This window comes from Lissotriton helveticus, chromosome 1_1 (genome assembly GCF_964261635.1).
Source record: "Lissotriton helveticus chromosome 1_1, aLisHel1.1, whole genome shotgun sequence".
NCBI classification, from domain to species: domain Eukaryota; kingdom Metazoa; phylum Chordata; class Amphibia; order Caudata; family Salamandridae; genus Lissotriton; species Lissotriton helveticus.
Window position 1 is genome coordinate 1,663,867,528 of NC_136057.1, and position 25,096 is coordinate 1,663,892,623.

At 48.8% G+C, this 25,096-nt stretch overlaps 1 protein-coding gene across 1 annotated transcript in view; it reads right to left on the minus strand.

Annotated features, from left to right (window-relative positions):
- The window catches only part of SENP1 (SUMO specific peptidase 1), a 201,038-nt gene that overhangs the window by 14,675 nt on the left and 161,267 nt on the right, over window positions 1-25,096 (minus strand). Inside the window, exon 17 of the mRNA XM_078688916.1 lies at window positions 8,592-8,687. Coding sequence (XP_078545042.1) covers window positions 8,592-8,687 — 96 coding nt within the window. The remainder of the gene's footprint in view (window positions 1-8,591; window positions 8,688-25,096) is intronic.

Sequence of the window (25,096 nt, forward strand, 5' to 3'; positions counted from 1 at the left end):
CCGTTTGCATCCTGTCCAGGCCTCGATGATCCTTTCTGTTTCTCATCGCGTCGGCTCCCCGGCCGGGGCGCCTGTGCCGACCCAGCTGGGCTTGCCTCGTTGGACTTGTCCATAGAACTGTGCCTGCGGTGCGAAGATTGTACCGTAACTTTTTTATATTCTCCGTATTTTCTTTCACGTTTCTCCTCAGGACTGCCGCTGGATTTCCTCCTGAACCCTGTGTCCCTCGTCGTTTGGACTTTGTTTGTTTGGATGATTACAACCTTGGACAAAAGCGGACAGGGCTGAAATGACTTATTATATGCGGTAGTCTTGTTTTTGATCTATGACCGACATGTGCTGTTGTGATGTTGCGTAACTTCGTGGGACTCCTGAAACTTATCCTGATGTCGTTTAACTTCCCGTGGGCTCTGCCTCTCCCCTTTTCATAGGTGGTGGGATGGTTGCAGATTATCCTGTTTTTTGCCCTCTCCCGTGTGTGTTGTTCCTTCCTTTCCCTGGCCCTTCTTTTTGCCTTTGTTTCGACCTTGTTTCTTTCTCCTATATTTCGGGTTCTATTTTAGGGCGACAGGCACGCTGCTGGGGGGTTGGCCGTAGCCTTCTGCAGGGGTGTAGGGTGGGCTTGAGGGGTGGGTGGGGGGGTCTTTTGCTGTTTTTGGGGGATCTTTTTCCTCCTTTCTTCTCCCTTTTTGGTTCTATGGCCCTTGTGTATCCCTTCTTTCGGGGCTCTGTCTCGTCGTCTGTCCCCCTGGTGTCTTTCTGGGGTATTTTTCCGGTATAACGATGATTCTGATTTGCTGGGTGTGTTTTCTGTATTTTCAATGTCTATTTTGTACCGGGTTATGGTTTTCCTGTTTCGTCGCCCGGGGGCGGGTGTTTGGATAGGAGTCCCTTCCTTTCCTTCTTTCCCCTTCCTTTCCCCCCCCCCCCCCCTTATGCGGGGTTCCTTTCTTTTATTGGGGGTCCGTTTCGTATTGTTCTTGTATTTGGGTCTTTTTCTGTGCTGTTTGGTGGGACGGGTGGTAGCTGCGGTGGGCGGGCATTGGACGGTGTGTGCGATGGCCTTTCCTCATGTCTGTTGTTTTGACCGGTGCTTATTGGTATGCCTATTTCGTGTTTGTTTCTCCTGTGTTTTTACGATCATTGTATTGCTGCCCGCCGCGGCCCCGCCCCTTTGGATTGTCTCTTGGCCCGCCACACTCCTGTACTCCCTAACCCGTCCTTTAAAAATAAGAAAACTACCTTTCTAATTCTTATCTCCTGTGATCGCTCTAAGATGCTTGTTATTTCTCCTGTTTCTTTGCCTTTGTATACTGTGATACTCTGTGCATTGCTCCTGACATTCGGCTCTGTGGTGGCCAGCCCGGTGGGTTGTAGGCCCGTACTTGTGAGCTCTTTCTGTACAATAAAGGTTTTCAAAAAAAAAAAAAAAAAAAAAATTTTGCAGAGTAGGGTGGCATAGAGTGAAGTGGTGTAGAGTGCAATGCGAAGAGTAAACTGGGGCATAGTAGAGTAGTGTGGGGTAGGGTGGGGTAGAGTGCATTGGCATAGAGTGGAGTAGAGAAGCGGAAAGTGGAGTGGTGAAGAGTAGAGTGCAGTGGTGTGTAGAGTGGAGTGGGGTAACATGGAATACGCATGGTAGTGTACTGCCACTACATATAATTCCTCTTCAATTGAAATGACCACCACATTTGCACGCACATAGTTTTTCTGATAAAAGTGTACAGTGCACAAACGATGTGTGAAAATGTCAACACCCAATGTATTGATTTGATAGTCAGCACAGTTCATTTACTGACATTAACATTTTCTTGTGTGCTAGAAAAGAAATAACATCTGTACAGCCTTCCTCAAGCAGACCCGCACTAGCCAGCACGATTGTCACATAAATCCTCTCACTTTGAAGTCAGAGAAAGAAAACCACATACTAAGCACCCTGGAAGAGACAGCCTGATATTTGACTTGGAATACACTGCAAATGTGACACAATAAGAATATGATTTAAAGGCCTGTTGACAGAAAGTGAGTTTGTGGAAGAATAGAGTAAACAAGGTTTGGGCAACGGGAGGGATGAACTCGACCTGGACAGCCGAAAGCAAATAAAGCCACCAAATAGAAAGCCAGAAAATCTGAGTCAATGGTAAGCAACAGGGGGAATGCATTCCTAGGTCAACTTTCTGAATCTCCCCAAGATATATTTAGCAAACCAGATAGCTGTGCTGTCTTGTAGGCTGTGACCTAAACATCAATACAACAGTGTCATACTGAAATGTAACCATCCAACTGCCATTACAATTAAGTAACTATAGCATTAAGCAATGTTTAGCATATTCTGGAATAAAAGAAATACTATAAAACCGCTATTAAAAACCATTCAATATATTGCTGCACCTGCCAGGCAGTTACAGCTTATGAATGATCTACTGATAGATGTCTAATTTCCTAAAGCTGTATCCTGCAAAGAATGGAGGTATTACTGAACCCCATGACACTAAAACAGTGGCCTTACACTATGGGTCCTCGATCAACCACTGCAAACAAAGTAAAAAACCTGGATATCTTCCTAGATTCCTCTCTTTCGCTTGAGTATCAATCTGGTCAGGATTACGCTACTTACCCTGTAAGCATCTGTTCTTGGCATGTAGAGTTGCAGATTTACATGCTTTGCATACTCGTGCCATCTAGTGTTTGGTCCAGATGTTTGCAAGTTGTTTTTCTTCGAAGAAGTCTTTTCGAGTCACAAGGTAGGGTGACTCCTCCTTTCATCGATAGTGCACATGGGCATCAACTCCATGGTTAGATTGTTTTCCCGCAAGAGGGTGAGAATGGAGTAAGTACAGACATGTCCATGCATGTGTGATGAAAATAAGAACTGCAACAACCATATGTGTCCGGGGAGGAGGAAGGGCGCATGTGAATCTACAGCTCTACATGCCAAGAACAGATGCTTACAGGGTAAGTAACATAATCCGCTCGGAAATGTGTGCTGTAGATACACATGCTTTGCATAGACTGCATAGCAGTACTCTCCCAAAAGCGGTGGCTAACCAGTGGGCGTTGCAGTTGTTTGCAAAAGTGTTTTTAGCACTGCCTGTCCTACATTAGCTTGTTGGCATGCTAACACATCCACACAATAATCTTTGATAAACGTGTTTGGTGTAGACCATGTAGCTGCTTTACAGATGTCAGCTATAGGAATGTTACCTTAAAAGGCAATAGATGCTCCTGTTTTACAAGTAGAAGGGGTTCTAGGAGGTATAGACAACGCTCTTTTGGCTTTAATGTAGCATGTTTGGATACATTTAACGATCCAAATAGAAATGCCAGATTTTGAGATAGGTGTCCCTTCATGAGGGGGAGCAAAAGCAACAAACATTTGGGAAAATCTTTTGTTCTGTCAATATAATACATTAATGCTCTTTTAACATCAAATGTATGAAGACCTCTTTCTGCTGTAGATTATGGTTGAGGGAAGAAAACAGGTAGCTCAACGGATTGGTTAATATAAAAAGCTGGGACTACTTTTGGGAGGAACTCTGGGTTAGTATGAAGAACCACAATATTTCTATGAAGTTGGAAGAATGGTTCTTCTAATGTTCACTCCTGAAGCTCACTTCCACGTCTTAGTGAGGTGATAGCAATCAAAAAAGCAACCTTTCAAGAGAGAAACTGGATAGAACAGAAATGTAAAGGATCAAAAGGTAGATGTTAAAACAATATTAAGGTTCCATGCAGGTGGAACTTTTGGTGGTATCACTCTTAGGCCTACCATGAAAGCTTTAATTACTGGGATTTTGAATAAAGATAAGTGTTGCCTGTTTTGAAGAGAGGCAGCAAAGTGTAAGAGTATAGAGGTGTAGGCAAGGCCTGAATGTTGTAGATTCAAGAGAGAACAAATAATTTGTTATATAGATGCATCTACTGGGTCAATTGTTTGGTTATTACAATATATAACAAACCTTTTCCACATAGCTGCATAGCATGCTCTAGTGGTAGGTCTTCTTTAAGAATCGTCATGCAATCTGTTGGTACATTTAGATATCCAAACTCTGACTTCAGGAGCCAAATCGCTCGGTTGAACTCCTTGGGGTTTTGATGTCGGATTTCGACGTGGTTCTGAGTGACAAGGTTGAGGTGAGATGACACTTCTCATGTGTAACTACTGAAAGTAATAGCAGTGTGGTGAACCATGGTTCGCGAGCCCATGTGTGAGCCACTAGAATGAGGGTGAGATGTCTGCCTGAGTTTCCGAACCAGAAATGGATGAACAGGGAGAGGAGGAAAAGTGTGGGCAAATATTCCTGACCAATTCATCCATAGGGAATTGCCTTTGGATAGGGAGTGTGAGAACCTGGAGGCGAAGTTTGGGCATTTTGTGTTCTGCGCTGTCGCAACGAGATCTATTTGTGTAAACCCACACCTATGGAAATATGGGAGAAGGACTTGAGGTGGAGTTCCCACTTGTGGACTTGTTGCCATGTCCTGCTGAGGTCGGCAAAGTCGTGAGGTGGGAAATTGGGAGGATTGGTGGTGAACTCCAGGCAATAACCATGTTGAATAATGTCCAACACCCACTTGTCGGATATTAATGATTTCCAAGAGGGAAGAAACTGATACAGACATCCCCCGGCAGGTGTAAGATGGTCGGGGAAATTGTTATGGAGTCACTGCTTGTTGGAAGATGGGAAGGTACAGGTTGGTGGGCCTCTACCTCTCTACCTTTAGCCTTGTTGCCTCTAAAACCACCTCTGTTAAATCCTCTGCAGGGAGGATTGGGTTTGGGATCTGAATGAAGACGCAGAGGCACCTGTGGAGTTAGTTTTTTAACCTTCCCTGTAGAATGAGCGATGAAAGGAACCTCTATTAGAGGGTTTCTGAAGTGCTCCCACAAATTTAGCTACTTCAGTATCCCTTTTCATCTTCTCTAGTGTTTTGTCCACTTGGGGTCTGAAAAGATGTTCTTTAACAAAGGAGCATTTAATATTGTTTGTTGGTCTTTTGGTTTAAAACCAGAGATACGCAGCCATGTGTGTCTTCTGAGGAGAATGCTGGGTTTACCTCCTCTGGCTGCAGTATCAGACCCGATGCAGGAGATGGAGATTAATTTCCCCTCCTGTACTACATCTTTTTTTCCTGATCTCCATTGGGAGGTACTGGATTAAGTCCTAATGGGCTTTATCGTACCTAGCAAGCAAACCTTGTGTGTTAGCTATACACCAGTGATTGGCTGATTGTGCAGTCACTCTTTTGCCTGAGGCATCTATTAGTTTAGCTTCTTTGTCTGGAGGTGGTGCATCAGAAGAAATTTGTGAATTTGTTATTTAACGGGCAATAAACACTACTAAAGAATCTGGTGTAAGCTGACCCCTAATAAAAATTGGGTCCGACGGTGTGGGTGTATTTTATGTTAACTCTAGGTGTTATAATGCATGCTCGTACAGGGTCCTTAAAAATATTCCCTGCATGACGCATCATGCTGTTCAATATTGGGAAACACTGTGATGATTTATGTGTAGCCCCAGTGTTTTAAATAGAAAGTCTTCCTCTAAGGCTTCTCTATGTAAGGTCACCCAATGGTATGCAGGTGCCCTGGGTATTAATTCCAGATATGAGGTGTTGACATCAGGAGGTGAGAGTTTTGCAGGGTAGAGATCAGGATCTGTGTCACCTGGAGGGTCTACATTGTATTCATGCCATGGATCTGGTGTCATCCCCTACATCTGCATCAGGGTCTGTATGAGGGGATCCCTGTGGTGTAATGTTCAAAGGGTTTTCTGGTGAATAAGGTATTAATGATACAGGTGAAGATCATGGGGGAGGGGAATGAGGTAGGGTGGAATGGACTGGCTGACCGCAATGTCCTTTTTCTTTGTAAAGCTATTTTATATCCAGTGTCCTCTAGAAAATCAGTTTTTCTTTTGGAGGATGGTGGTAGCGCAGGTTTTGTTATGATACACCCAGTGTCTGGAATGAAATATTATTTTTTTTCCTGTTTAGGATCCAGTTTTTCCTACATTGTTTGAAGGATTGCTCTGGAAGCAATGTATGAGCAGATTTATGTTTTGTGCCGAAATTTTCAGACCCGAACCAGGCTTCTCTTATTTGCCCTTCCGAACCAAAGGTTTCGGAGCGGAGGTGGAGTTTCAGATCTAGACGTAGCCGGAAGGCTTTAGTTGTGCTTTCGTGCCGAGCCAGAGGGTGGAGCGTTGGAAGCAGAATCTTGGTGCCTACCATGGCCGGATGGCAGTGGTGGCCCGGAAGCTTTTTGTTTGGTGGAAGCAGGTTTTTTTTATAGTTAAAGGGGTTTGGGAACTCACTGCACTAAGAACAACTAGAATATCTTGGGATTTCGGTTCGATTTTGAGTTCGGAATCTGAGTCTTGAACAGAGAAAATCTCTTCCTCTTCAGCTGCAGATGCTTCCATGTCTTCCTCTAAAATATCTTGTTCTCCAAAGATATCGGGAGTGTCTTCAATGCTCTGCCTCCGCATCTCTTTTCGTTCAGCCAGAAGATATTTTAAAGTCTTCTTGGATCGAAATGACCGACAGGCATCACAATCTTCTTCTCTGGACTCTGGGGAAAGAGACAGATTAAAGACTTGTGAAGGTCGGTGCGCGGGTACTTAGAGGGGCACCGAGGGCAGAATTGAAACTGAGTCGGTTCCATCAGAGGATTACTCGATGTAGACGTTGCCAAGTGAAAGTAACTTGAACAGGCTAGGCCCAAAGGTCGCAGTTGGAGTGTTCCGACCAGACTATATAAAGTTTTGGATTTTCGACACGCAAGGAATGGGAAAACGCATAATAAACAATACAGACAAGGGTAGAGTGGATTGCGCATTGAAGGGATCCCGAAAAATGGTCTCGAACCAGAGCGCCGCAATACACGTCGAACCCGATGGTGGAAAGAAAACAATCTAACAATGGAGTCGATGCCAATGTGCACCATCACCGAAAGGAAGGGGCACCTACCTCGTGACTCGAAAAGACTTCTTCGAAAAAAAAACAACGTGCAAACATCCGGACTCAGCACTAGATGGCAGGATTATGCCAAGCGTGTGATCTACAGTGCACATGCCTCGAACAGTAACCTTTCTCGACTTCAAAGCTCTCCCTCAGGAATCCAGGTCCAACTGTAGGAAAAATAATCTGAAGATGGTGACTGCGTAGAGGGATTTCCGGGGCATACTTCTGACGACACACAAGGAGGGGTTTGAGCCCAAATGGTTGAAAATGCGGGACAAAAAAAAAAAAAGATGACAGGGAGACTATTCTGTGCCCCACCACTACTTGGCAGAATAATGCACAGCATGTGAATTCAGAATAGATTTACGCTGCAAAACCTGCAGTTTCTGAGACCTTATCTTCACATACAAGTGATAAAATCTCGTACTCAGTTTTGTATGGATTAATGGAAAGCATTGTACCGAGATTCCACAACCAACCTGCTATGGAGTCTACAGCTTGTTCAAAAGGCAGAGGGTCAGCTGATTAATGGATACCGCAGGCATGAAGATATTACATTGGCCCTCAGGCTACCCATCCAGAGAGAAGTCATCTTCACAGCAATGGCTATGTTATATAAAGACATTTGTCAGAAAATACCTGAAATGCTAGTCTCTAAATTTCCATGTTGAGTTCCCTTCCAAAGACATTTACACACAGCTGGTAAGTTCCTTTCACACATCCTCAAAATAAGACTAGTCTTTTATGGAGAGGATCCTTCCTAATCGCTGCACCCACATCATTTTGGAACACAATACCTTTGTGTGCTGACTATGGTCTATCCTCTTTTGGGAATCTTTTGAAAACATGGCTTTTTTAATCAGTTAGTTTATCCCATTCGTGCTCTCTTGATTGCTTAAATTATAAAGTTCGATTATATAGCGCTTAGAAGTTTATGAAGGGAGTACATGCACTTACAAATAAACTTAACTGATCATTAAGAGAGGTTTAAAAGCAACAGTAAAATAACTGTTCTGTTACTGCTTTCCTAATGCATATATCCACTGAATGCCTGTTGCAACACCCATTACCTAAATACTCAATCTACTTCACTTCTTCCATGTATGGCACTTTTATTTGAGGGAGGGCATGCAGACAGTGGTGGTGATGGTCTGTCCTGCACGGTCTCTTCAATGTTTGAGAGTACAAAGCACATTGAAAGGATTAGATCTTATTTGAATGGAGTCTTTATAGAGTCTGGGAGTTACCAAGTATAGAACACTAGAGTGAGGCAAGCTTCTAGGTCTCTGGGAAAAGTGAGAAAGTTTCTAAATAGATATACATGTATCTTTCAGGTCAGGCATTTCAAACCAGCGATGTTGTGAACAGGCATGTTTGGGAATTTACCTGAAGATGTGTAGAGAATGGAAAAAAAGTAATTCTTCTGCCAAAAGATAAGGATGTTCATTGGGAGAAAGACCATAATCACGTTCCTACTACTTTTCCTTTGTTGAATAATGTACTTAGTTTGCAGGCCTTAATGGGTTGGGTATCTTGCATCTCCTCCACCCAGGAATGTCCTGCTAGTTTGAATGTTGCAATTACCAAGCATGGTCATTTTCACTGCTGATCCCAAAGTGGCTTACCTGGGTGAAAGTTATGGGTTTGTCTTTGGTAACATAATCAGCATATTTACAGGCAAACATTCCACAGTCGCTTCCGTTCATCTGCTGTGGAATTTCCTAACAAACACACAAAACAAAGCAGTCAATTTTATGCAGTTAAACTAGAAATTGTTTTCATCTTAGCAAATTACTAAATTCAATTAACCTTGCAGGATATTATTTGGATCGATGGGTTTATTCACCGAGGGACAAATATCTGTTATTTAAATATTGCGAGGGTGTCTTACTAGGAAATTTGGCTATGGCCCATTGTGAAAAATAATATTAAACGTAGGTCTTCTCATTCCAAGGAAACATTGTTAGATATCTTCAAACCAGGAGCAAATCACAGACACACCTGAATGAGCACCTGCATGTCCCACAAACAAACACAGCAGCCTCTGCCTCAAATATCAAAGCAGCTGCTTCCGAAAAACATGCTGGCGCACATGCCAAGCTATGTATGACAAGAGCAGCCAGCTATTATTAACATGGCTGAAGTCACTAGAAAATCTGGTTTGTGAATTTAACACATATCCCTATTTTATGTGCTGTCAAACTTCCCCGGTTATGAGATTACCATTGAGAAGTATTTTAATTAGAACATACTGGAGGTTTCCTAACTGACCAGAATGCATAGACTGTGGCAACTAAAAGGTGATAAAACACAAATCGAGGCGATTTCAGTGTTATTCTAGTGTTCCTGCACCTGCCTCTGGTTTCTTCTGTTAAGGACTGGTAGTTACAGAAATAGACATTAGGAACTGCTCCTGATGCTCCTCATTTACTGACAGAAATGGCTAGCACAGAGTGCACTGCGCATCTTCTGCTACATCTATCACAAAGAAGCAGAAGTGTTGGGAGAGTATGGCAAATGTACCATGAGCAGCGGAGATGTTAAACATCTACAGTAGGTCCTGTCAAAGGGAAAACCACTCCCCAATCTGCTACCCACTGTAGCTGCAGTCAGCGATTGGCATTATGAGAGGCTTCGGAAGTTGGAAGGAGTGTTTCCTGTTTAAACTGTCATTCTGCAGGAGAAGTTGGCGGAAGAAGGGGAAAAACAGGCTAGGGCTGTGTGCGACTCCACCAAGAACTCAAGGAGCATGTTATTATAGCAATAAGTTCCGTATGGGCTGGCATTAACACGAAGGGAATGATCCTTTGCCCTTGTTAATTGTTTGAGAGAATAAAGCTTTGTAGGAAAATGAGACATTCAATATTTACTAAAATATATCAGTACAATAAGCCAGGTATATTTACAAAATGTTAAAACAAAAAATTATATTCTGTGAATTAATCCAACAGACTAGTTACTGGGTGGAGCAAAAGGCACTTTTGCGAATCTTGTGGCTAAGGGTATATCCTGAGCTCAGGGCAGATCTGTATTTGTTGAAAAATGTTATGTTGTGCCTTTCTATTATGCACTCTTCTTCAGTTCATTGAACGTTTGGCAGTGTTGGGCGATTTGGTGTGCAGATGACTCTACATTGTGGGGATGCCTGTCCCAAGTGTAGAGTGCTCTGTGATGATTGCACAACTGTATGTTGAACACTCAGAACCATGTGCATTCAGTTTATGGCTGATGAAATCCCTCTGGCCCTTTCTGTCACACAAACACTGCGTTAGTTGTGTGAAAGAATCATATTCATGTATTTAGTACATTCCCTGGAGTTAATAGCATTGGGTCAAGGTATGTGTTCAGTTTTATGTCGTCTTGGTCCTACTGCAAGGCATTGAGCAGTTTCTTTTCCACAATATAGTCAATTCAGACTTCTGGAGACAAACATGTTAGCTTGATCATGTGTGACGATCACAGGCCCTCTCGGGTTTGGCAGGGGATGTCTCTTAAGAATTTAAGCAGAGCCGGTGCATGATGCCCCACACCAAAGGTAAGCCAGTCTGTGCCTGACCACACTCCAACCACGCTCAGCACTTGGGCAGCGTCTAGTCTGCTCTTCTCAGGAGCACCATTCACTGCGCAGAGGCAGACACTGTGTTGGGATAGGCAGTTTGGTAGGTAGAGTACCTCCTGCCTCCACATGGTTTTCGAACTCCCTGCCCAGATGTACCGGTCAGAGGATAGCACGAAGAAGGTTAATACCTGCTGTAAATTGCCTGGTGGAGAATTAGAGGTACAGGAGGCACTCATCAATGTAGGATCCCTACATAAGAACACGCTGCATGTTTTAGAGCTCCTCAGTGATGAGCACCTTGACATCTTGTTGCTCACCGAAATCTGGTTATCTGAGAGCTCGGCACCTGATATTTCAATTGCGATTCCGAACGGTTATAGCATGCTCCACTGTGATAGGGTGGACAGGACAGGTGAGGCAGCAACAAATGTCTTCAGTCCCTTAGGTGTGCCTAGTTTGATGTCACAGAGCTTAAGGAGGCCGAGGCGCACAGCTTCTGTCTCACTTTGTTTGCTAAAAAGACCTTAGCAGGAATCTTAATTTATTGGCCTACCGGCTATGTATTTGAAGTCCTGGCTTCTTTGGATAAGAATTTACTGAGGTACCAACTGAAATTCTCCAGCTTTACTGTGCTAGGAGATCTGAATCTTCAGTTGGATACTATCTCAGATCCTTATAGTCGATTACTCCTTGATAATATGTCCAACTAATTGCTTCAAATTCCAGGAGATCGATCTACCCAATCTGTAGATCATATCTTGGACCCGATTTTTAAAAAGGACCAGATCCCAGCGTAAGACATTCTTATGAACAACTAGTCAGACCATGCTAGGAACTACATTTCATGGAGGGTGGACCAAGGACCGATAGGTTGAAGAACTAGCCCTTCCCTTCCCCATAGAAAGGGGGGGTGGGGGGGGGGGGGGGGGGCGGGGGAGTCAAGAGAATTAATAGCGGACACTTTCGGTTCCACGATACCAACGTGGTGCGGGGAGATTGAAGACTAATCTCAGTCGGTTAATGACTGGCTCCTACAGATGGCAAACAATGTGGCTCCAATTAAGGAAATTTCCAGCTCAGCCAAGAGCAGACATGCTTCTGCCCAATGGTTCATAAAGAGCTTAGGAGTCAGCACAAGTAGTGCAAAAAATTGGAAAGAGGCTGGAGAAAGTCTTATCTACCAGAGGATAAGGAAACCTATACACGTGCATTGAGGGCCTATCATCAAGCAATAAAGAGGGCTCAAGTGGACCTCTTTGCAAGGTAGTTAGCAGACTCCAGATGTAGATCCAAAGATGTTTATAGAATTGTGAATAATCTCAATCAGTCGGAGGCACCTAACTTCTTTTAGATGCTTCTCCTAAACTCTGTGCCCCATTATCAGATTATCTCGAAAAACAAAATCAGAGCTATTGGGGACACGCTGACGGAATAGATGGCTCCTCCGAGACAGATGTGCCTGATGAATTACCGGCCAATCCTGTTCGGTCCGGGGTCTTCTACCTTTATGAGTTAAGGCCTATTATGCTGCAAGATTCAGAACAAGCTCTAAAAACTATAAATCAGGGGCACCCAACGATCCTGGCACTCCCTAGATTCTTGCGGCTAACTGTTTAGCTATTAACCTTATTGTCAACTTTCTGTGATACAGCTCCCTAAGCTCAGCTACTGTGCCAAGATGTTGTAAACAGGCCAAGCTAATTCCCTTGCTAAAAAAGTTGTCTGCTGACAGATCTGTCTTGGCTAACTTCAAACCCATTTTGTTATTGCCAGCTTTTTCAACAATCTTGGAGTAGTGGGTCAATAGGCTCCGGTCTGAATATTTGGAACACCACCAGTTATGACATCCTTCCCAATTGGGTTTCTGTATGGAATCAGCACTCGTAGAGGTCTCGGACACCATTAAGCTGATAGTGGATCAGGGTAAGCAGGTTGCTTTGCTGCTTCTCGATTTATCTACAGCTTGTGACATTGTGTCCCACCCAATCTTATTACAGCAACTGGGAAATATTGGTGTCGGTGATTTCCCCTCTGGCCTGGGTCCAATCATTCTTATCAGACCCTAGCCAAGCAGTCTGGGTGGCACCCCATTCCGCGGAACCAAAGCCCTTTGAGCTAGGAGTCCATGTGTCTGATCCCCCCCGCCCCCCACCCAAGGCTTGGCACGGAGCCCCACATTGTTTAATGTTTATATTACTTTCTTGAAGCGCTAATTTACTTTTACGGCATATGAAGGTTGTGTCCTAGGCAGACAATGCACAAATTATCTTCACACTGAATAAAAACTCATAATTCCTTGAAGAATTTCAAGACCTGTTGTCTTTCAGCTGTGTTCCGCTGGATGCGCCCGAGTAATTTCAGTGCAATTCCAGCTAAATTGAGATTTTGTTATTCGGTTCTCCGCCCGCTGTGGGATGGTCAATGCTCGCCCAATCAGGTCCCTCCCAACCAGCCCCATCCTCAGTAGTGAGAAATTTGGGGGTGAAATTTGACTGCATTTGGGGCTCAGTTTGATAGCGTGGTGGGCGTTTGCCACAGACTTTCAAAGTCTCCACAGACATTTTTATATCGGTTACCCAAGTAGCATCAGAAATTGGTAGTTCATGTGCTGATCACGTTGCGGCTGAGCTATGCGAATGCTCTGCTTTGGGGCCTGCCAGCTTACTAACTGAGAAGACTGCAGTTAGTGTGAAACCCCTCAGGCTCGGATTTTGTTGAAAGTATCGAAAAAATCCCATCCAGCAGCACCTGCAAGAGCTTCAGTGGCTTCCTATTAAGGAGAGTTTGTTTAAAGGGCTGATGCAAACCCACAGAGCCTTTCGCCAAAAAGGGCCACGCTATCTGAGGAACAGGATCAAACAGTATATCCTGGTTTGATCTCTGCATTACCCCGATGCTCTGTTGGTTTCGAGATCTAGGAGGAAAAAAATGGAGTGGTTCCTCTTTCTCATTTCTCGCGGTCCATGCCTGGAATTCCCTTCTTCTACACCTTCTGGAGTTGAAGGAAGAACAGACCTTCAATTGCCAAGGCCTGGCTACTTGAAAGTGCTTTAGAGTAATTATGTGTCATTAAAATCAGCAAGCCACGTAGCGCTTGGACACTCAACTCTCTTAGTAGCTGTGTGCTCTACAAACTCTTTTTGATTGAAGTTACTCACATGGCTCACATCTATGAACGTTTTGAGGAAGTCAAAAGACATTCATGAAAACACAGGCAAGGCAAAAGAGAAACCAGGCCATTCACCTCAAATTTGTTGTATGCACTAATGTTTTCATGAAATAAAAGTCTGCATAAACATTGGGTCTTGTGATCTAACTACTGTTGTACCAGGAGACACATTGACTGCACTGTACAGTGCTGAACACAGTGGGGAATATTGAACTAAGAGTGTGCTTGGCACATGTTCAAACCAAGAACACTGCTATAGAAAGAAAATGTGCCAAGGCTACTGTGTCCAACGATGCGTTCATAAACAAGTGGCTCCATTGCCTGTCTTGAGAATGAGCATTGTTTACTCGATATAAAAAAGGAGGAGCCTGATACACAAATGCTGTTTAGGAAAGAGTACACTAAACAAATGCTGTTCAGGAAAGAGTACACTAAACAATCATCTACATCATACACAAACCATAAAGACTGGGGCTACTGATTCTTCATTCCTTTGCAGGAATGGGCACAAAATATTAACTTCAATCCCCACCACCCAGTCCTTTATATCCCAACTATGAACTTTTATTTATGATCCTACAAAGTGTAATCATTTTGTTTGGTACACTGGCAATGATCCACTTGTTCCAGAAGAAACACAAAAATAACTGTGACCTTCGCACAGCAGTCATCTAAGCACCTTGGCCTCCTTTACTGCACTTGCTTGTGTAACGATTAACAGATAACATATGCTGTAAGTATCTAGAAGAATTGACAGTAAAAGTGAAACTAGATTTCTTTGAGGTTTTCTCCTCAGGCGCTCATCGCAAGCGTCATTCACCACAGATATTCACTTATACATGCTAAGCTCCATGGTAGCACCTAAAATCTTATCCCAGGGGGCGTGGCCAAGATGGCGGGCTGAGAGGTCGCACCTTCCGCGAGCTCCCGTAATCCTGGGCCCTTGAACCTCTACGCTTCGCTGATCTCCCCCCAACTGCCCGGAGATAGACGCCAGACACGAGAGAGCTCGCAGAGACACTGCTCAGGGCTCCGTGCGGCTCTGCAGTTGCGGCGACGAGGCGCCGGAGTGGACCCAGAAGCAGAGACAGCTCAGGGAGCCGGTCGAGGGCTGGGACGGCCGGGATCGCGGGGCCGCGACGGGGCAGACTCGGCACGGCACGGACCATCTGGAGGTAACGATCGGCCCCCACACGAGCCCCCAGCGAGATCCGGCGGCGGGGACGCACGCGGGGCCTGGGGCTGCATCCACTGCGTGAGGGACCGGCGTAGGACCGCTACGCCAGGCCGGGGACCAGGCCTGTCGGTGGGCCTCCGGCTGCACAACTTCCCCCGACCCATCGATGACCAGCGCCGGAGGTGAAGGCGCGTGAACGACCACCCGGGGGGCCCGGGGGAGCCTACACACAGCACTGACTGCCGGGGGGACACTACCGGCCACCGCACGACCACCGGCGGGAATCAGCAGCAGAGGTGCACGCGGAGCCTGGGGGCTCACACCCCTGAACGGCGGACCGGCGTGTGGTCACTACGCGAGGCCGGGGACGCGGCCCGGAAGTGGGCCTCTGGCTGCGCGACTCCCCCTCGGCACACCGTTGCTCAACGCCGGGGGTGGGGGCACCTTCTACGACCCCTCCGGCACCCTTGGACGGCCCTGGGCCTAGCGTCGTGGGCCCCCAGAGACGGCTGAGCACAGTGACGATCTGTGGAGGGACCGCGACACGGCGGGGGACAAGCCGCGAGGCCTGTGGTAGGACTCGCTTCCCGGCAGAGGAGGGGCGGCCCTGCCGCGTTCCCGGCCGGCTGCTGCGGGACCCCAACATCAGCGAGTGTGACGCCATCTGAACGGCGTGTGGGGCTACGCGGCCAGACTGAAGAGACCTGTAACGGGTCGAACGCATCACAGACGCACCACCACACGGCCGTGGCAACCCACGATCGCTTGAACCAAACAGCCTTGCCCCTTGACTGAGTGCGCCCCTATTGCAACCAACACTGGAGGTGAAATTCGACCGCCCCCCCGGTCGGGGCTCTTGGTGTGACCTGGGGGCCCGGAGGCAGGAGTGAAAGATAGCTGAGACACCCGTTGGTGTTGCATTGGACCCGGGTCCCACAGGGGGTCGACCCGCCGGGCAGGAGGTCTCCCCGGAACAGTACCGCGTCGCGCGGTTCCCACCGGAGCGCTACATCCTTTGGCGTGCTCCCCCACCTTACAGATGTCCAGTAACAGAGGGGGCAAGAAGGGGGACCGGACGTTGCCGGAAATGCTGGGTAGGGGTCCCCCGCGGCAACATAAAAGTCAGCACTCGCCGGGCCCCTCGGGCAGCTCCCGAGGGGCGGAAGGGGGGGAACCCCCGGTCACTAGATCCTTCCTGGAATCGCTGTTTAGTTCACTCAGGGACGACTTCCAAGCATTGAAGCAAGAAGTGGCCAGAGAGGTTCGGGAGGTGCGGAGAGAGGTCGACACCCTTGGCGAGAGAGTGGCTACTGTGGAGGAAGCCGGCCACACTCGAGACGAAGAGATCGCGCAGCTACAACAGGAAGTGTTACGACTAAGGGATCAGCAGCTTGACCTCCAAGCGCACAATGAGGACCTCGAGAACAGATCTCGACGCAATAACATCCGGGTCCGGGGAATTCCATCTAAAGAGGAAGGCGAAGACGTCGCTGGATACCTAAGAGACCTATTTAGAGAGATACTGGGCGAGCCAGGGGACTTCCCTATAAGAATTGACAGGGCGCACAGAGTGGGCCTGCCACGCCGGGCCTCGGCACTGCCCCCTGATATCTTGGCCTTCCTGCCGGACTTCCCTCTGAAAGAGCGGATTCTCCTTGAGGCGCGGAAGCAGCAGTCCCTGCGTTTTCGGGGACACCAGGTAGCTCTTTTTCAGGATTTATCAGCAATCACACTGCAAAAGCGCAAAGCATTTAAAATAGTAACGGATTTCCTGAGAGAACACGATACGCAGTATACCTGGGGCCATCCTTTCCGACTCATCTTTCGGTGGAACGGGACTCTGCACCAACTTTGTTCCCTCCAGGACACGTGCGGAGTGCTTGGAATCACCGCGACGGATGAAGATGCACCTTCTCCCCGCCGTCGGCGCTTCACCAGGGACGGTTGGCAGACGCTCCCTGGAAGGCGATGATCTTCTTCGCCCACGCGACCAGACTCGCCCACCATCCGGGCAGAAATGGACAGCGCAGTGCGGGAGGTGGCCAGAGACACGGCGTCTGGTGGTGTGGCCCTAACGGCCTGAGCACACTCCGGGGGGAGATCGACACAGCTGTCTCATCAATGCAGGTTCGACGGTTCGGGGGGAAGGGGGCGGAGGGGGGTGTGTAGTGGCTGGATGTCCACTTGAATAACTTTCCACGGACTTGTCCTCTGGGGACCGGACTTGGACAATGGGGTTTTGGGAACAGTTGGCCGGGGGGAGGTGGGGGAGGGGGGCAGTTGGGGAGGTTTCGGGTTTGGGTGGTGGGGGGGGAAGGTTGGAGGGGGGAGTTGGGGGGTTCCAGTTGGGAGGGGGGGGAATTGGGAAGGGAGGGTGGGTCGTCCAGTGCACTCTATGGGTTTCGCTCAAACTAGCGGTGTTTATATGCCCTGCCCCGCTCTGGGGGAGCTCCTGCGATTCTATTTTTACTCTGTCCTATGCCTCCCACAGCTCTTAAGGTGGTAACCCTCAATGTCAGGGGCTTAAACAACCCAGTCAAGAGAAGGGCCGTGTTGTCTCTTCTGGAGAACACCCACGCAGACATTTGTGTTCTTCAGGAGACCCACTTGCTAGCCCGCGACTCACATAGACTCCGGTCCCATAAATTCCCAACACAATTTTTTTCCTCTAACGCTACTAAGACAGCGGGGGTGGCAATCCTGGTGGCGCGACACTTCAGGGGGGAAATCCTCCATAAATTTGCAGAACACAAAGGCAGACTCTTGGTATATAGGTTTAGGGTGGGAGGGGTCTCTTTCACAATCGGGTCCTTGTACAGCCCTAATGATCAGCAAGACCGCTTCCTCCGCTCGGCGGTGGTGGACGTCACCGCCTCACCGGATAGGCACATTATGATCGGGGAAGACTTTAACATGGTCTTTGACTCGGCTCTCGATTGGTCTGCCCAACGCTCTCCGCAGGTCGGGGAATTTTCAGCCGAGAGTCGGGCACTCCTGAAGGAGGTCGACCTACACGATCTCTGGCGAACAAGGCACCCCACCGACCGGGGGTACTCTTATTATTCCCATGCGCACAAGACCTACGCGAGGCTAGACCACATTCTGGTCACGGCCCCGGTGCTTGCTATGGTCTCTTCATCCGATATAGGAGTGCTATCCTTGTCGGACCATGCCCCGGTCACCGCCACACTCTGTTTGCCGCCGATGTCCTACTCACCCAGAGTTTGGCGTCTTAGAGATACCCTGCTGCATAAGAAAGTGGTGGTTAACCGCATACAAGACGTGATCCGGGATTACCTATCACATAATGACAACCCTGATACTTCCCTGGCGACGCAGTGGGCAGCCTTGAAGGCGGTCCTTAGGGGTGAGTTTTTGGCCATTTCCTCAGCTGAAAATAAAGAGCGTCGAGACAAGAGAGAGGAACTTACCCAACGGGTCCGAGAACTTGAGCAAATACACCGCCGGACCGGGGCTCCCCGGATCTGGAGGCAGCTCAAGGAGGCAAGGAAACTCCTAACGGCTCTAGACATGGACCGTGCGGAATACGCTGCACTTCGCTTACGTCACGCCTACTACACTGGAGGGGACCGTTGTGGCAGACTACTGGCCAATAAACTGCGGTTGGCGCACCAGAGTCGGGTAGTTAAGGAAATCTCTGACCCTAACGGGTCGACGGTCACGGAGGATGCTCACATTGCCGAAGCCTTTCAGAGGTTCTATACGGATCTTTACACCGGGGACCCTCCGGGTGGGAATGCCACCTCGGCCTACCTAGATTCGGTCACCCTCCCGTCTCTTACCCCCTCGCAGGCGGAACACATGGAAAGGGACATCCGACCTGAGGAGGTGATCTCTGCCATCGCTAAACTTAAGCATGGCAAGGCTCCGGGCCCGGACGGATATACGTCCCTCTTCTACAAAACGTTTTGCGTGTCCCTAGCCCCACTCCTCACCCGCTTATTTAACCCATTCGCCGCCCCGGGGGCCATCCCACCTGACCTTCTGAGGGCCTCTCTCACGGTCATCCCCAAACCGGGGAAGGATCGATCGCACTGCAGCTCCTACATGCCGATCTCTCTCCTGAATGTCGATCTTAAACTATACACCGGGATCCTCGCGGCCCGACTGGCCCCCAACCTACCCGGTCTTATAGACCCGGATCAGGCCGGGTTTGTCCCGGGGCGACAGACGGTGGATAACACCAAGAGGATTGTCCACCTCATAGAGAAAGCCTCCCGAGACCCTGGCGAGAGGATGATGCTGACGATTGACACCGAAAAGGCGTTTGACCGAGTCCACTGGCCCTTTTTGGAACGGGTTCTACTGAAGGTGGGCATGGGAGAGAAATTTCGCTCCATGATTCTCAACTGCTATAAGTTCCCGACCGCAGTGGTACGAGTGAATGGTCACAATTCCGGTAGCTTCGCCATCGAGAGGGGTACTAGGCGGGGGTGCCCGCTTTCGCCCCTACTTTTCGCTCTCTATATGGAGCCCTTTGCCCAGCGGATACGATCTAACCGGGCGGTGACGGGAGTAAGATTTGGAGGCTTTACCCACACCATAAGCCTCTACGCGGACAACGTTATATTGTCACTGGACGAGCCCAGGATCGCCCTTCCAGCGTGCCTTGAGGAGCTCGACTCCTTTGCTGCGGTTGCGGGATTCCGCATGAACATGGGGAAATCCGTAGCCCTAGACGTCTCCCTGACATCAGCCACAAGATCTTACCTCCACGGGCTGTTCCCACTGCTTTGGTCCTCAGATTTGGTGCCCTACTTGGGGATTCAGCTGGCCCCTACCCTACCGGCCATGGTCACGGCCAACTACGCCGCGCTGGGTCGGAAGATCCGAAAGGAACTGGGGAGATGGGGCCGTGGAACCCTTTCCTGGTTGGGCCGGATAGCGGCGGTCAAAATGACGATCCTGCCCCAGGTCCTATACCTGTTCAGGGCATTGCCACTTCAACCCACCTACTGGGTGGATCCAACAAACGCAGGCAGACCTTTCGCGTTTTATTTGGCAGGGCAGGAAACCCAGGATGCGTAGAACACTTTCTATGCTGGCTCCTGAGGCCGGGGTCTTGGGATCCCAGATCTTCGTAAGTAGATCTTCGTAAGTATTTTCAGGCAGCCCAGCTGCGCTATCTAGTAGAATGGAGTAGGTGGGAATCGGATAAGCACTGGCTTTTCCAGGACCAGGCGGTGGCGGGCCGCCCCCTTCAGGAGGTGCCGTTTCTATGCCGGCCTCATCGGCCCGCAAATTTATACGCCTCTTTCGTTACCAGAGTACCCCTACGTGTTTGGGACGCCACCAACTCCGTGCACAACCTTACTACGTTCCCGTCCCCACTCACACCACTGGTGGACAACCCGGACTTCACTCCGGGGATGGAAAGGGGGGCCTTTACCCACTGGAGGGCAGCCGGGTGCCGGGCCCTTTGCCATTTATATGGCACGGAAGGGGTTGTTTCCTTCCCTCACCTCCGACAAGAGCATTCACTCCCGGAGACTGATAGACTCCGCTACATGCAGGTCCGCCACTGGGCCTTGCAACCACAAGTACGGGAAGCGGCTGACAGGCAACTACTCCCGTATGAAAGATGGCTCATGACGCGCAAGACTGATTCAAAACTGATTACGGACCTCTATAAGATACTGCAACCACCCCCTTTTCACTCTTATAAACCGGGGAGGGAACGGTGGGAACGGGAGCTGGGCAGAACACTGAGCCATAAAGAATGGGAGCAGATATACCACAAGGCACGACACTCAGCTTACCACATGGGACTCACCGAGACATTGACAAAGATAGCCACCTACTGGTACTACACACCGGTACGGATACATGAAATGGATAGGAGTAGGAGTGCTGAATGCTGGAGGGGGTGCAACCTAGAAGGCACACTCACACACATACTATGGGAATGCCCGCTGCTCGCCCCCTACTGGAAAGAAGTGCTGGATGAGATTGACTCCCATTTTGACACTGAACTCCTGCGTTTCCTGGTATACATCCTCTTGGGGCTCCCGAACAGACTCATGTATCCACTTAAATCCCGTAGAGGCAGACAGATAGCCATAGCATTAGGCTCAGCGGTCCAAAACATCTTACAGCTATGGCGCACCACTACACTTCCCTCTGTCACAGGCTGGCTTCATCGACTATGGTATATTCTAGGAATGGAGAAATTGTCACTGCCGGTGGCGGGGGACGTAGAGCAATTCGCAGAGCTCTGGCAGCCGTTTCAGTCCCTGCTGGTCACAGAATTTAGGGAACTCACCTGCCCAAAGTACCTCCGCCTTCTAAGGCTCACAACACCTATTGAATCGACCACCTGACTAAACTCATGATTGGTCTCCTAGACCGGTGGCGCCCTGGGTGACGGGCGGGGGATCCTGTGCACTGGACGAGGGGGGAGGGGAGGAGGAGGGAGGGGTCTCGGGAGTTGCGGCGGGTGGGCAGGGAGTTTTGGGTTTGAAATGTTATTCTCTTCACGCAACACTCTAAGCACTTGACCGTCACTGTGGACGGGTCTGCAGCCACACCGTCCTTTCGTAGATGCAAAGTAAGAGAGTTGCCTAAATCGCGGTGGCCTTCCACCTCATGCGCTTTGTATGTTTGCTTATATGTGATATACCAATAAAATACTTTAAACCATAAAATCTTATCCCAGAGACCATGAGACCAAGGTTGGACCCGCCACGTTCCAGTCATGCCCCTAATGAATAGGGTTGTTTCCTAGAATGTGAATGGTCAACTAGACCAGGTCAAGAGGTCTGCAGTACTGCGCTATACAAAGCGGCATCAGCTGGACATGGTCATGCTCCAGGAGATGCACCATTTAGGTTCCCACTGGACCTTCATTGGCCGGTTTGGGTATGATCGCATTTTCCATGCCGGCTTCTCCAGAGGTTCAAGAGGGGTTGTGATCCTTCTGCATAAAGTGTTCCCTTTGGCGGAGTCCTCCTCCCAAGTGGTAGGTTCATAGGAATTAATGCTGCCTGGAAGCTAGGCACTATAATTTCATATTGTCCGATGTCCCCCAGCAGATGCTCCACTTGACACTACAGGCTATTTGCACTCTAGTGGTGGCCCACCCCCCGGGGACCACACTGATAGGTGGAGACTTTTAACGCTGTCCCAGTCCCCACACAAGACATTTGAGGCCCCTCCGCCAGGCTGGATGGCGTGATCTACCCAGCTGAGTACATGGGCGAACTCCATGGGCCTATGTGATGCATGGAGATCGGGGAACCCTTCCCAGCGGTCCTATATCCATGCCTTGGCGGCATGCAAAATGGAGTCCAGAATAGACCAGATCCGGCTCCTTGCATTGCGGTTTGTACGAATCCCGCCACGTGGCATTTCTGACCACACACTCCTTCTCTCAGATTTCGGACCACATCGGGACTCCCTTCCTCCAATGTGGCATCTTAGTGCACGCCATTTGATAGACCAAGACTGCCCTGACTTTGTAGATAAGGAACTCCAGGCTTTCTTTAAACATAACAGTAATTCAGTGTCCTCTGCAGGGACCCTAAGGGTGGCGAGCAAACCTACCTTGCGGGGTCTGATTAAAGGGTACATGCAGAGGAAGGAAACGCGCCAGTTGGCACAAGTAACTGAATTGGAGGCGCAGATCCATGATTTAGATCTTCAGGCCCGTAGTCGGGCCCCTGAAGACAGTAAACGCCAGCTAGCGCTGGTGAGAACTAAGCTGCAACAGGTTTCCCTAGAAGTGGCGAAGCAGTGCTGGAGAGCATCGACCTATGGGTCTATGAATATAGGGATAACTGAAATAAATTACTCTACTGGCTGTCAATCCTTGATGTCTCCAACAGAATAGTGCCAGCCATTCGTGACCCCTCTGGAGCCCCCCACAAGGGTATCCTGAGATTCTTTGCGGCTTACAATGGAAACTTATACACAGTGATGCAAGAGGAAGAGGTTGCGTCCCCACTGATATGAGCCATCCCTCTGCCATCAATCCCTCGTACCTTAGCCCGAACTCTTGACTAACCAATCACAGTGGGGAAGATAAATGTGGCTCTCCCAGATCTCAAGTCGGCTAAGACCTCCTTTCCGGACTGGTGCAACATTGAATTCTTTAAAAGCTATCAGGCTCATTTGACATCTCACCTACTGGCCCTCTATACTGAAGTGACAGAGCGTGGGTCCGTTCCCTCAGACCTGAATACTGCCAACATCGTGGTGATACCCAACGCGGACCAACCTACAGACTGCTGTTTCTCATATAGGCTGATATCCCTCATTAACACTGACATTAAAGTATTTGCAAAGGTCTTGGTGACTAGATTGTGTCAGGCATTGAGCTAATCCATTCACCCGGGACGCTTGGAGGGTTTCCAGGCTCTCCTCCTCATTGACTGTCAAAAGGCCTTTGACACGGTCTCGTGGCCCTTTCTGGAGAAAGTGCTGCAGCCGGCGGTCTTTGGAATGCACTTTCTTCAACTGGTGAGTCTGCTGTATAACACCCCTACAGCCCGCGTCCGGGTGAACGGTGTCTTACTAGCCCTTGCTGATCCACAGGGGCACTCGCCAGGGCTGTACCCTGTCTTCACTGTTGTTTGCCCTAGCGATAGAGCCCCTGGTGCTCCAGATAAGACGCTACGCTCGGGTTAGGGGTTGGCAGCGGGAGGGGGCGCTGAGGAGCGCATAGGTCTCTATGCAAATTACATTTTGTTATTCATGACAGATACCGAATCTTTGGGCCACCGATGCCATGAAATCCTCTTTCTGTATGGGTAAGCCTCTGGTCTGCAGATTAATATGAATAAATAACTATTGGTGCCGGTTGAGGGAGATGCAGATGGCCACACTTAGTGCCCTGGGGTGCCAACAGGGTATCACGCTTTCACATACCTTGGGATCTATAGCTCACAGTTGCCGGACCTGACATGGACCTGAAATTTCCAACCCCTTATGACTGCCATAAATAGGGATCTGCGGAAATGGGGCACCCTGCCTCTGAAACCAATGGGGCGGATTGCATTATTCAAGATGATGTGCTCACTTCCTGTATGAGCGGGGTCTCGGAATGCCCAATATTTACAGATACTACCTTACTGCGCAAACGGTCAACAATTGTTTTAATGGGGGCTAGAATGACCCCGCCTATCGTGTCGAACTACATCGACTGGACCTTGACCGTCTACTTGCCATACTTCACGTGCACTCTCCCTGCCTGCACCCAGGTGACGATGCTCTGTTGGAGAGTGTCCCTGCTCTTTATCCACTGGGATCGTCGACTCACTGGAATGAGGTCGCTTTGGCAAGGTACATGGTATAGGCAGCTGTCGGGCCTTCAGGGTTTTACATAATGGGACTGAATAGGGATCACTTATTTGGATGATGTTCGCCGAGGGGGGGGCATTGATGTCATTTTAGTGCTACGTGACTTTTACCAGCTTTCCCATACACAATTCTATTGCCACCTCCAATTATGCCATGCCCTTCTCATCCAAGTCCCAGTAGAAGCCCAGGTGCCCGAATACAACCCCCGAGGCCAAATTACAGATGGGGAAACTGGGCAAGGGAGGCATTTACATGCTCTACCGCTTCCTGATGGTCAACATGCCTGATCTCTTCGCGACCCTGCAACAATAGTGGGAGGTTGGGTGGGACAGCTAAACGACGATGAATGGCGAAAGGCCCTGAGAGAGTTGGCAATTCCTCACGCCTCTGAATGGTCCACTTAACTACCTTCATGGGACATATCTGACCCATACAGCGAATGCAGCAGGCAGGCCGTACTGCTCAGGTCACATGTGCGAGATGCACCATACCTGCAGCTGAGTTTTTTCATATGGTCTGGTCTTGCCGGCGTTATCTGTTTTTTGGGGGCAGATACAACGTGATACTTCTGCGATACTGGGCTACCAAATTGACCTTGGTTCTTGGAAGTCCCAGCTGGGTCTCCTAGAGGAAGTTGGGGGGTTTAAATTCTCAAAGAGTATTCAATTTATTGGAGTAGCATCACTAGTGGCCAAAAGGGATATTGCCATTTCTTGGAAACTGCTGTAACCCCCTCACTGGACTTCTGGGGGTAAGGGGTGGACTGGTGTGTGCATTAGGAAACAAAAAACAATCTATGAGGCACAGGGATGCCCCCGAAAACATAAGATACGGGTTGGATGGTGTGAATATCATGGACTAATGGTGTAATGCTGGTGATGTTTACAGATACATGTATTGTGGTCCA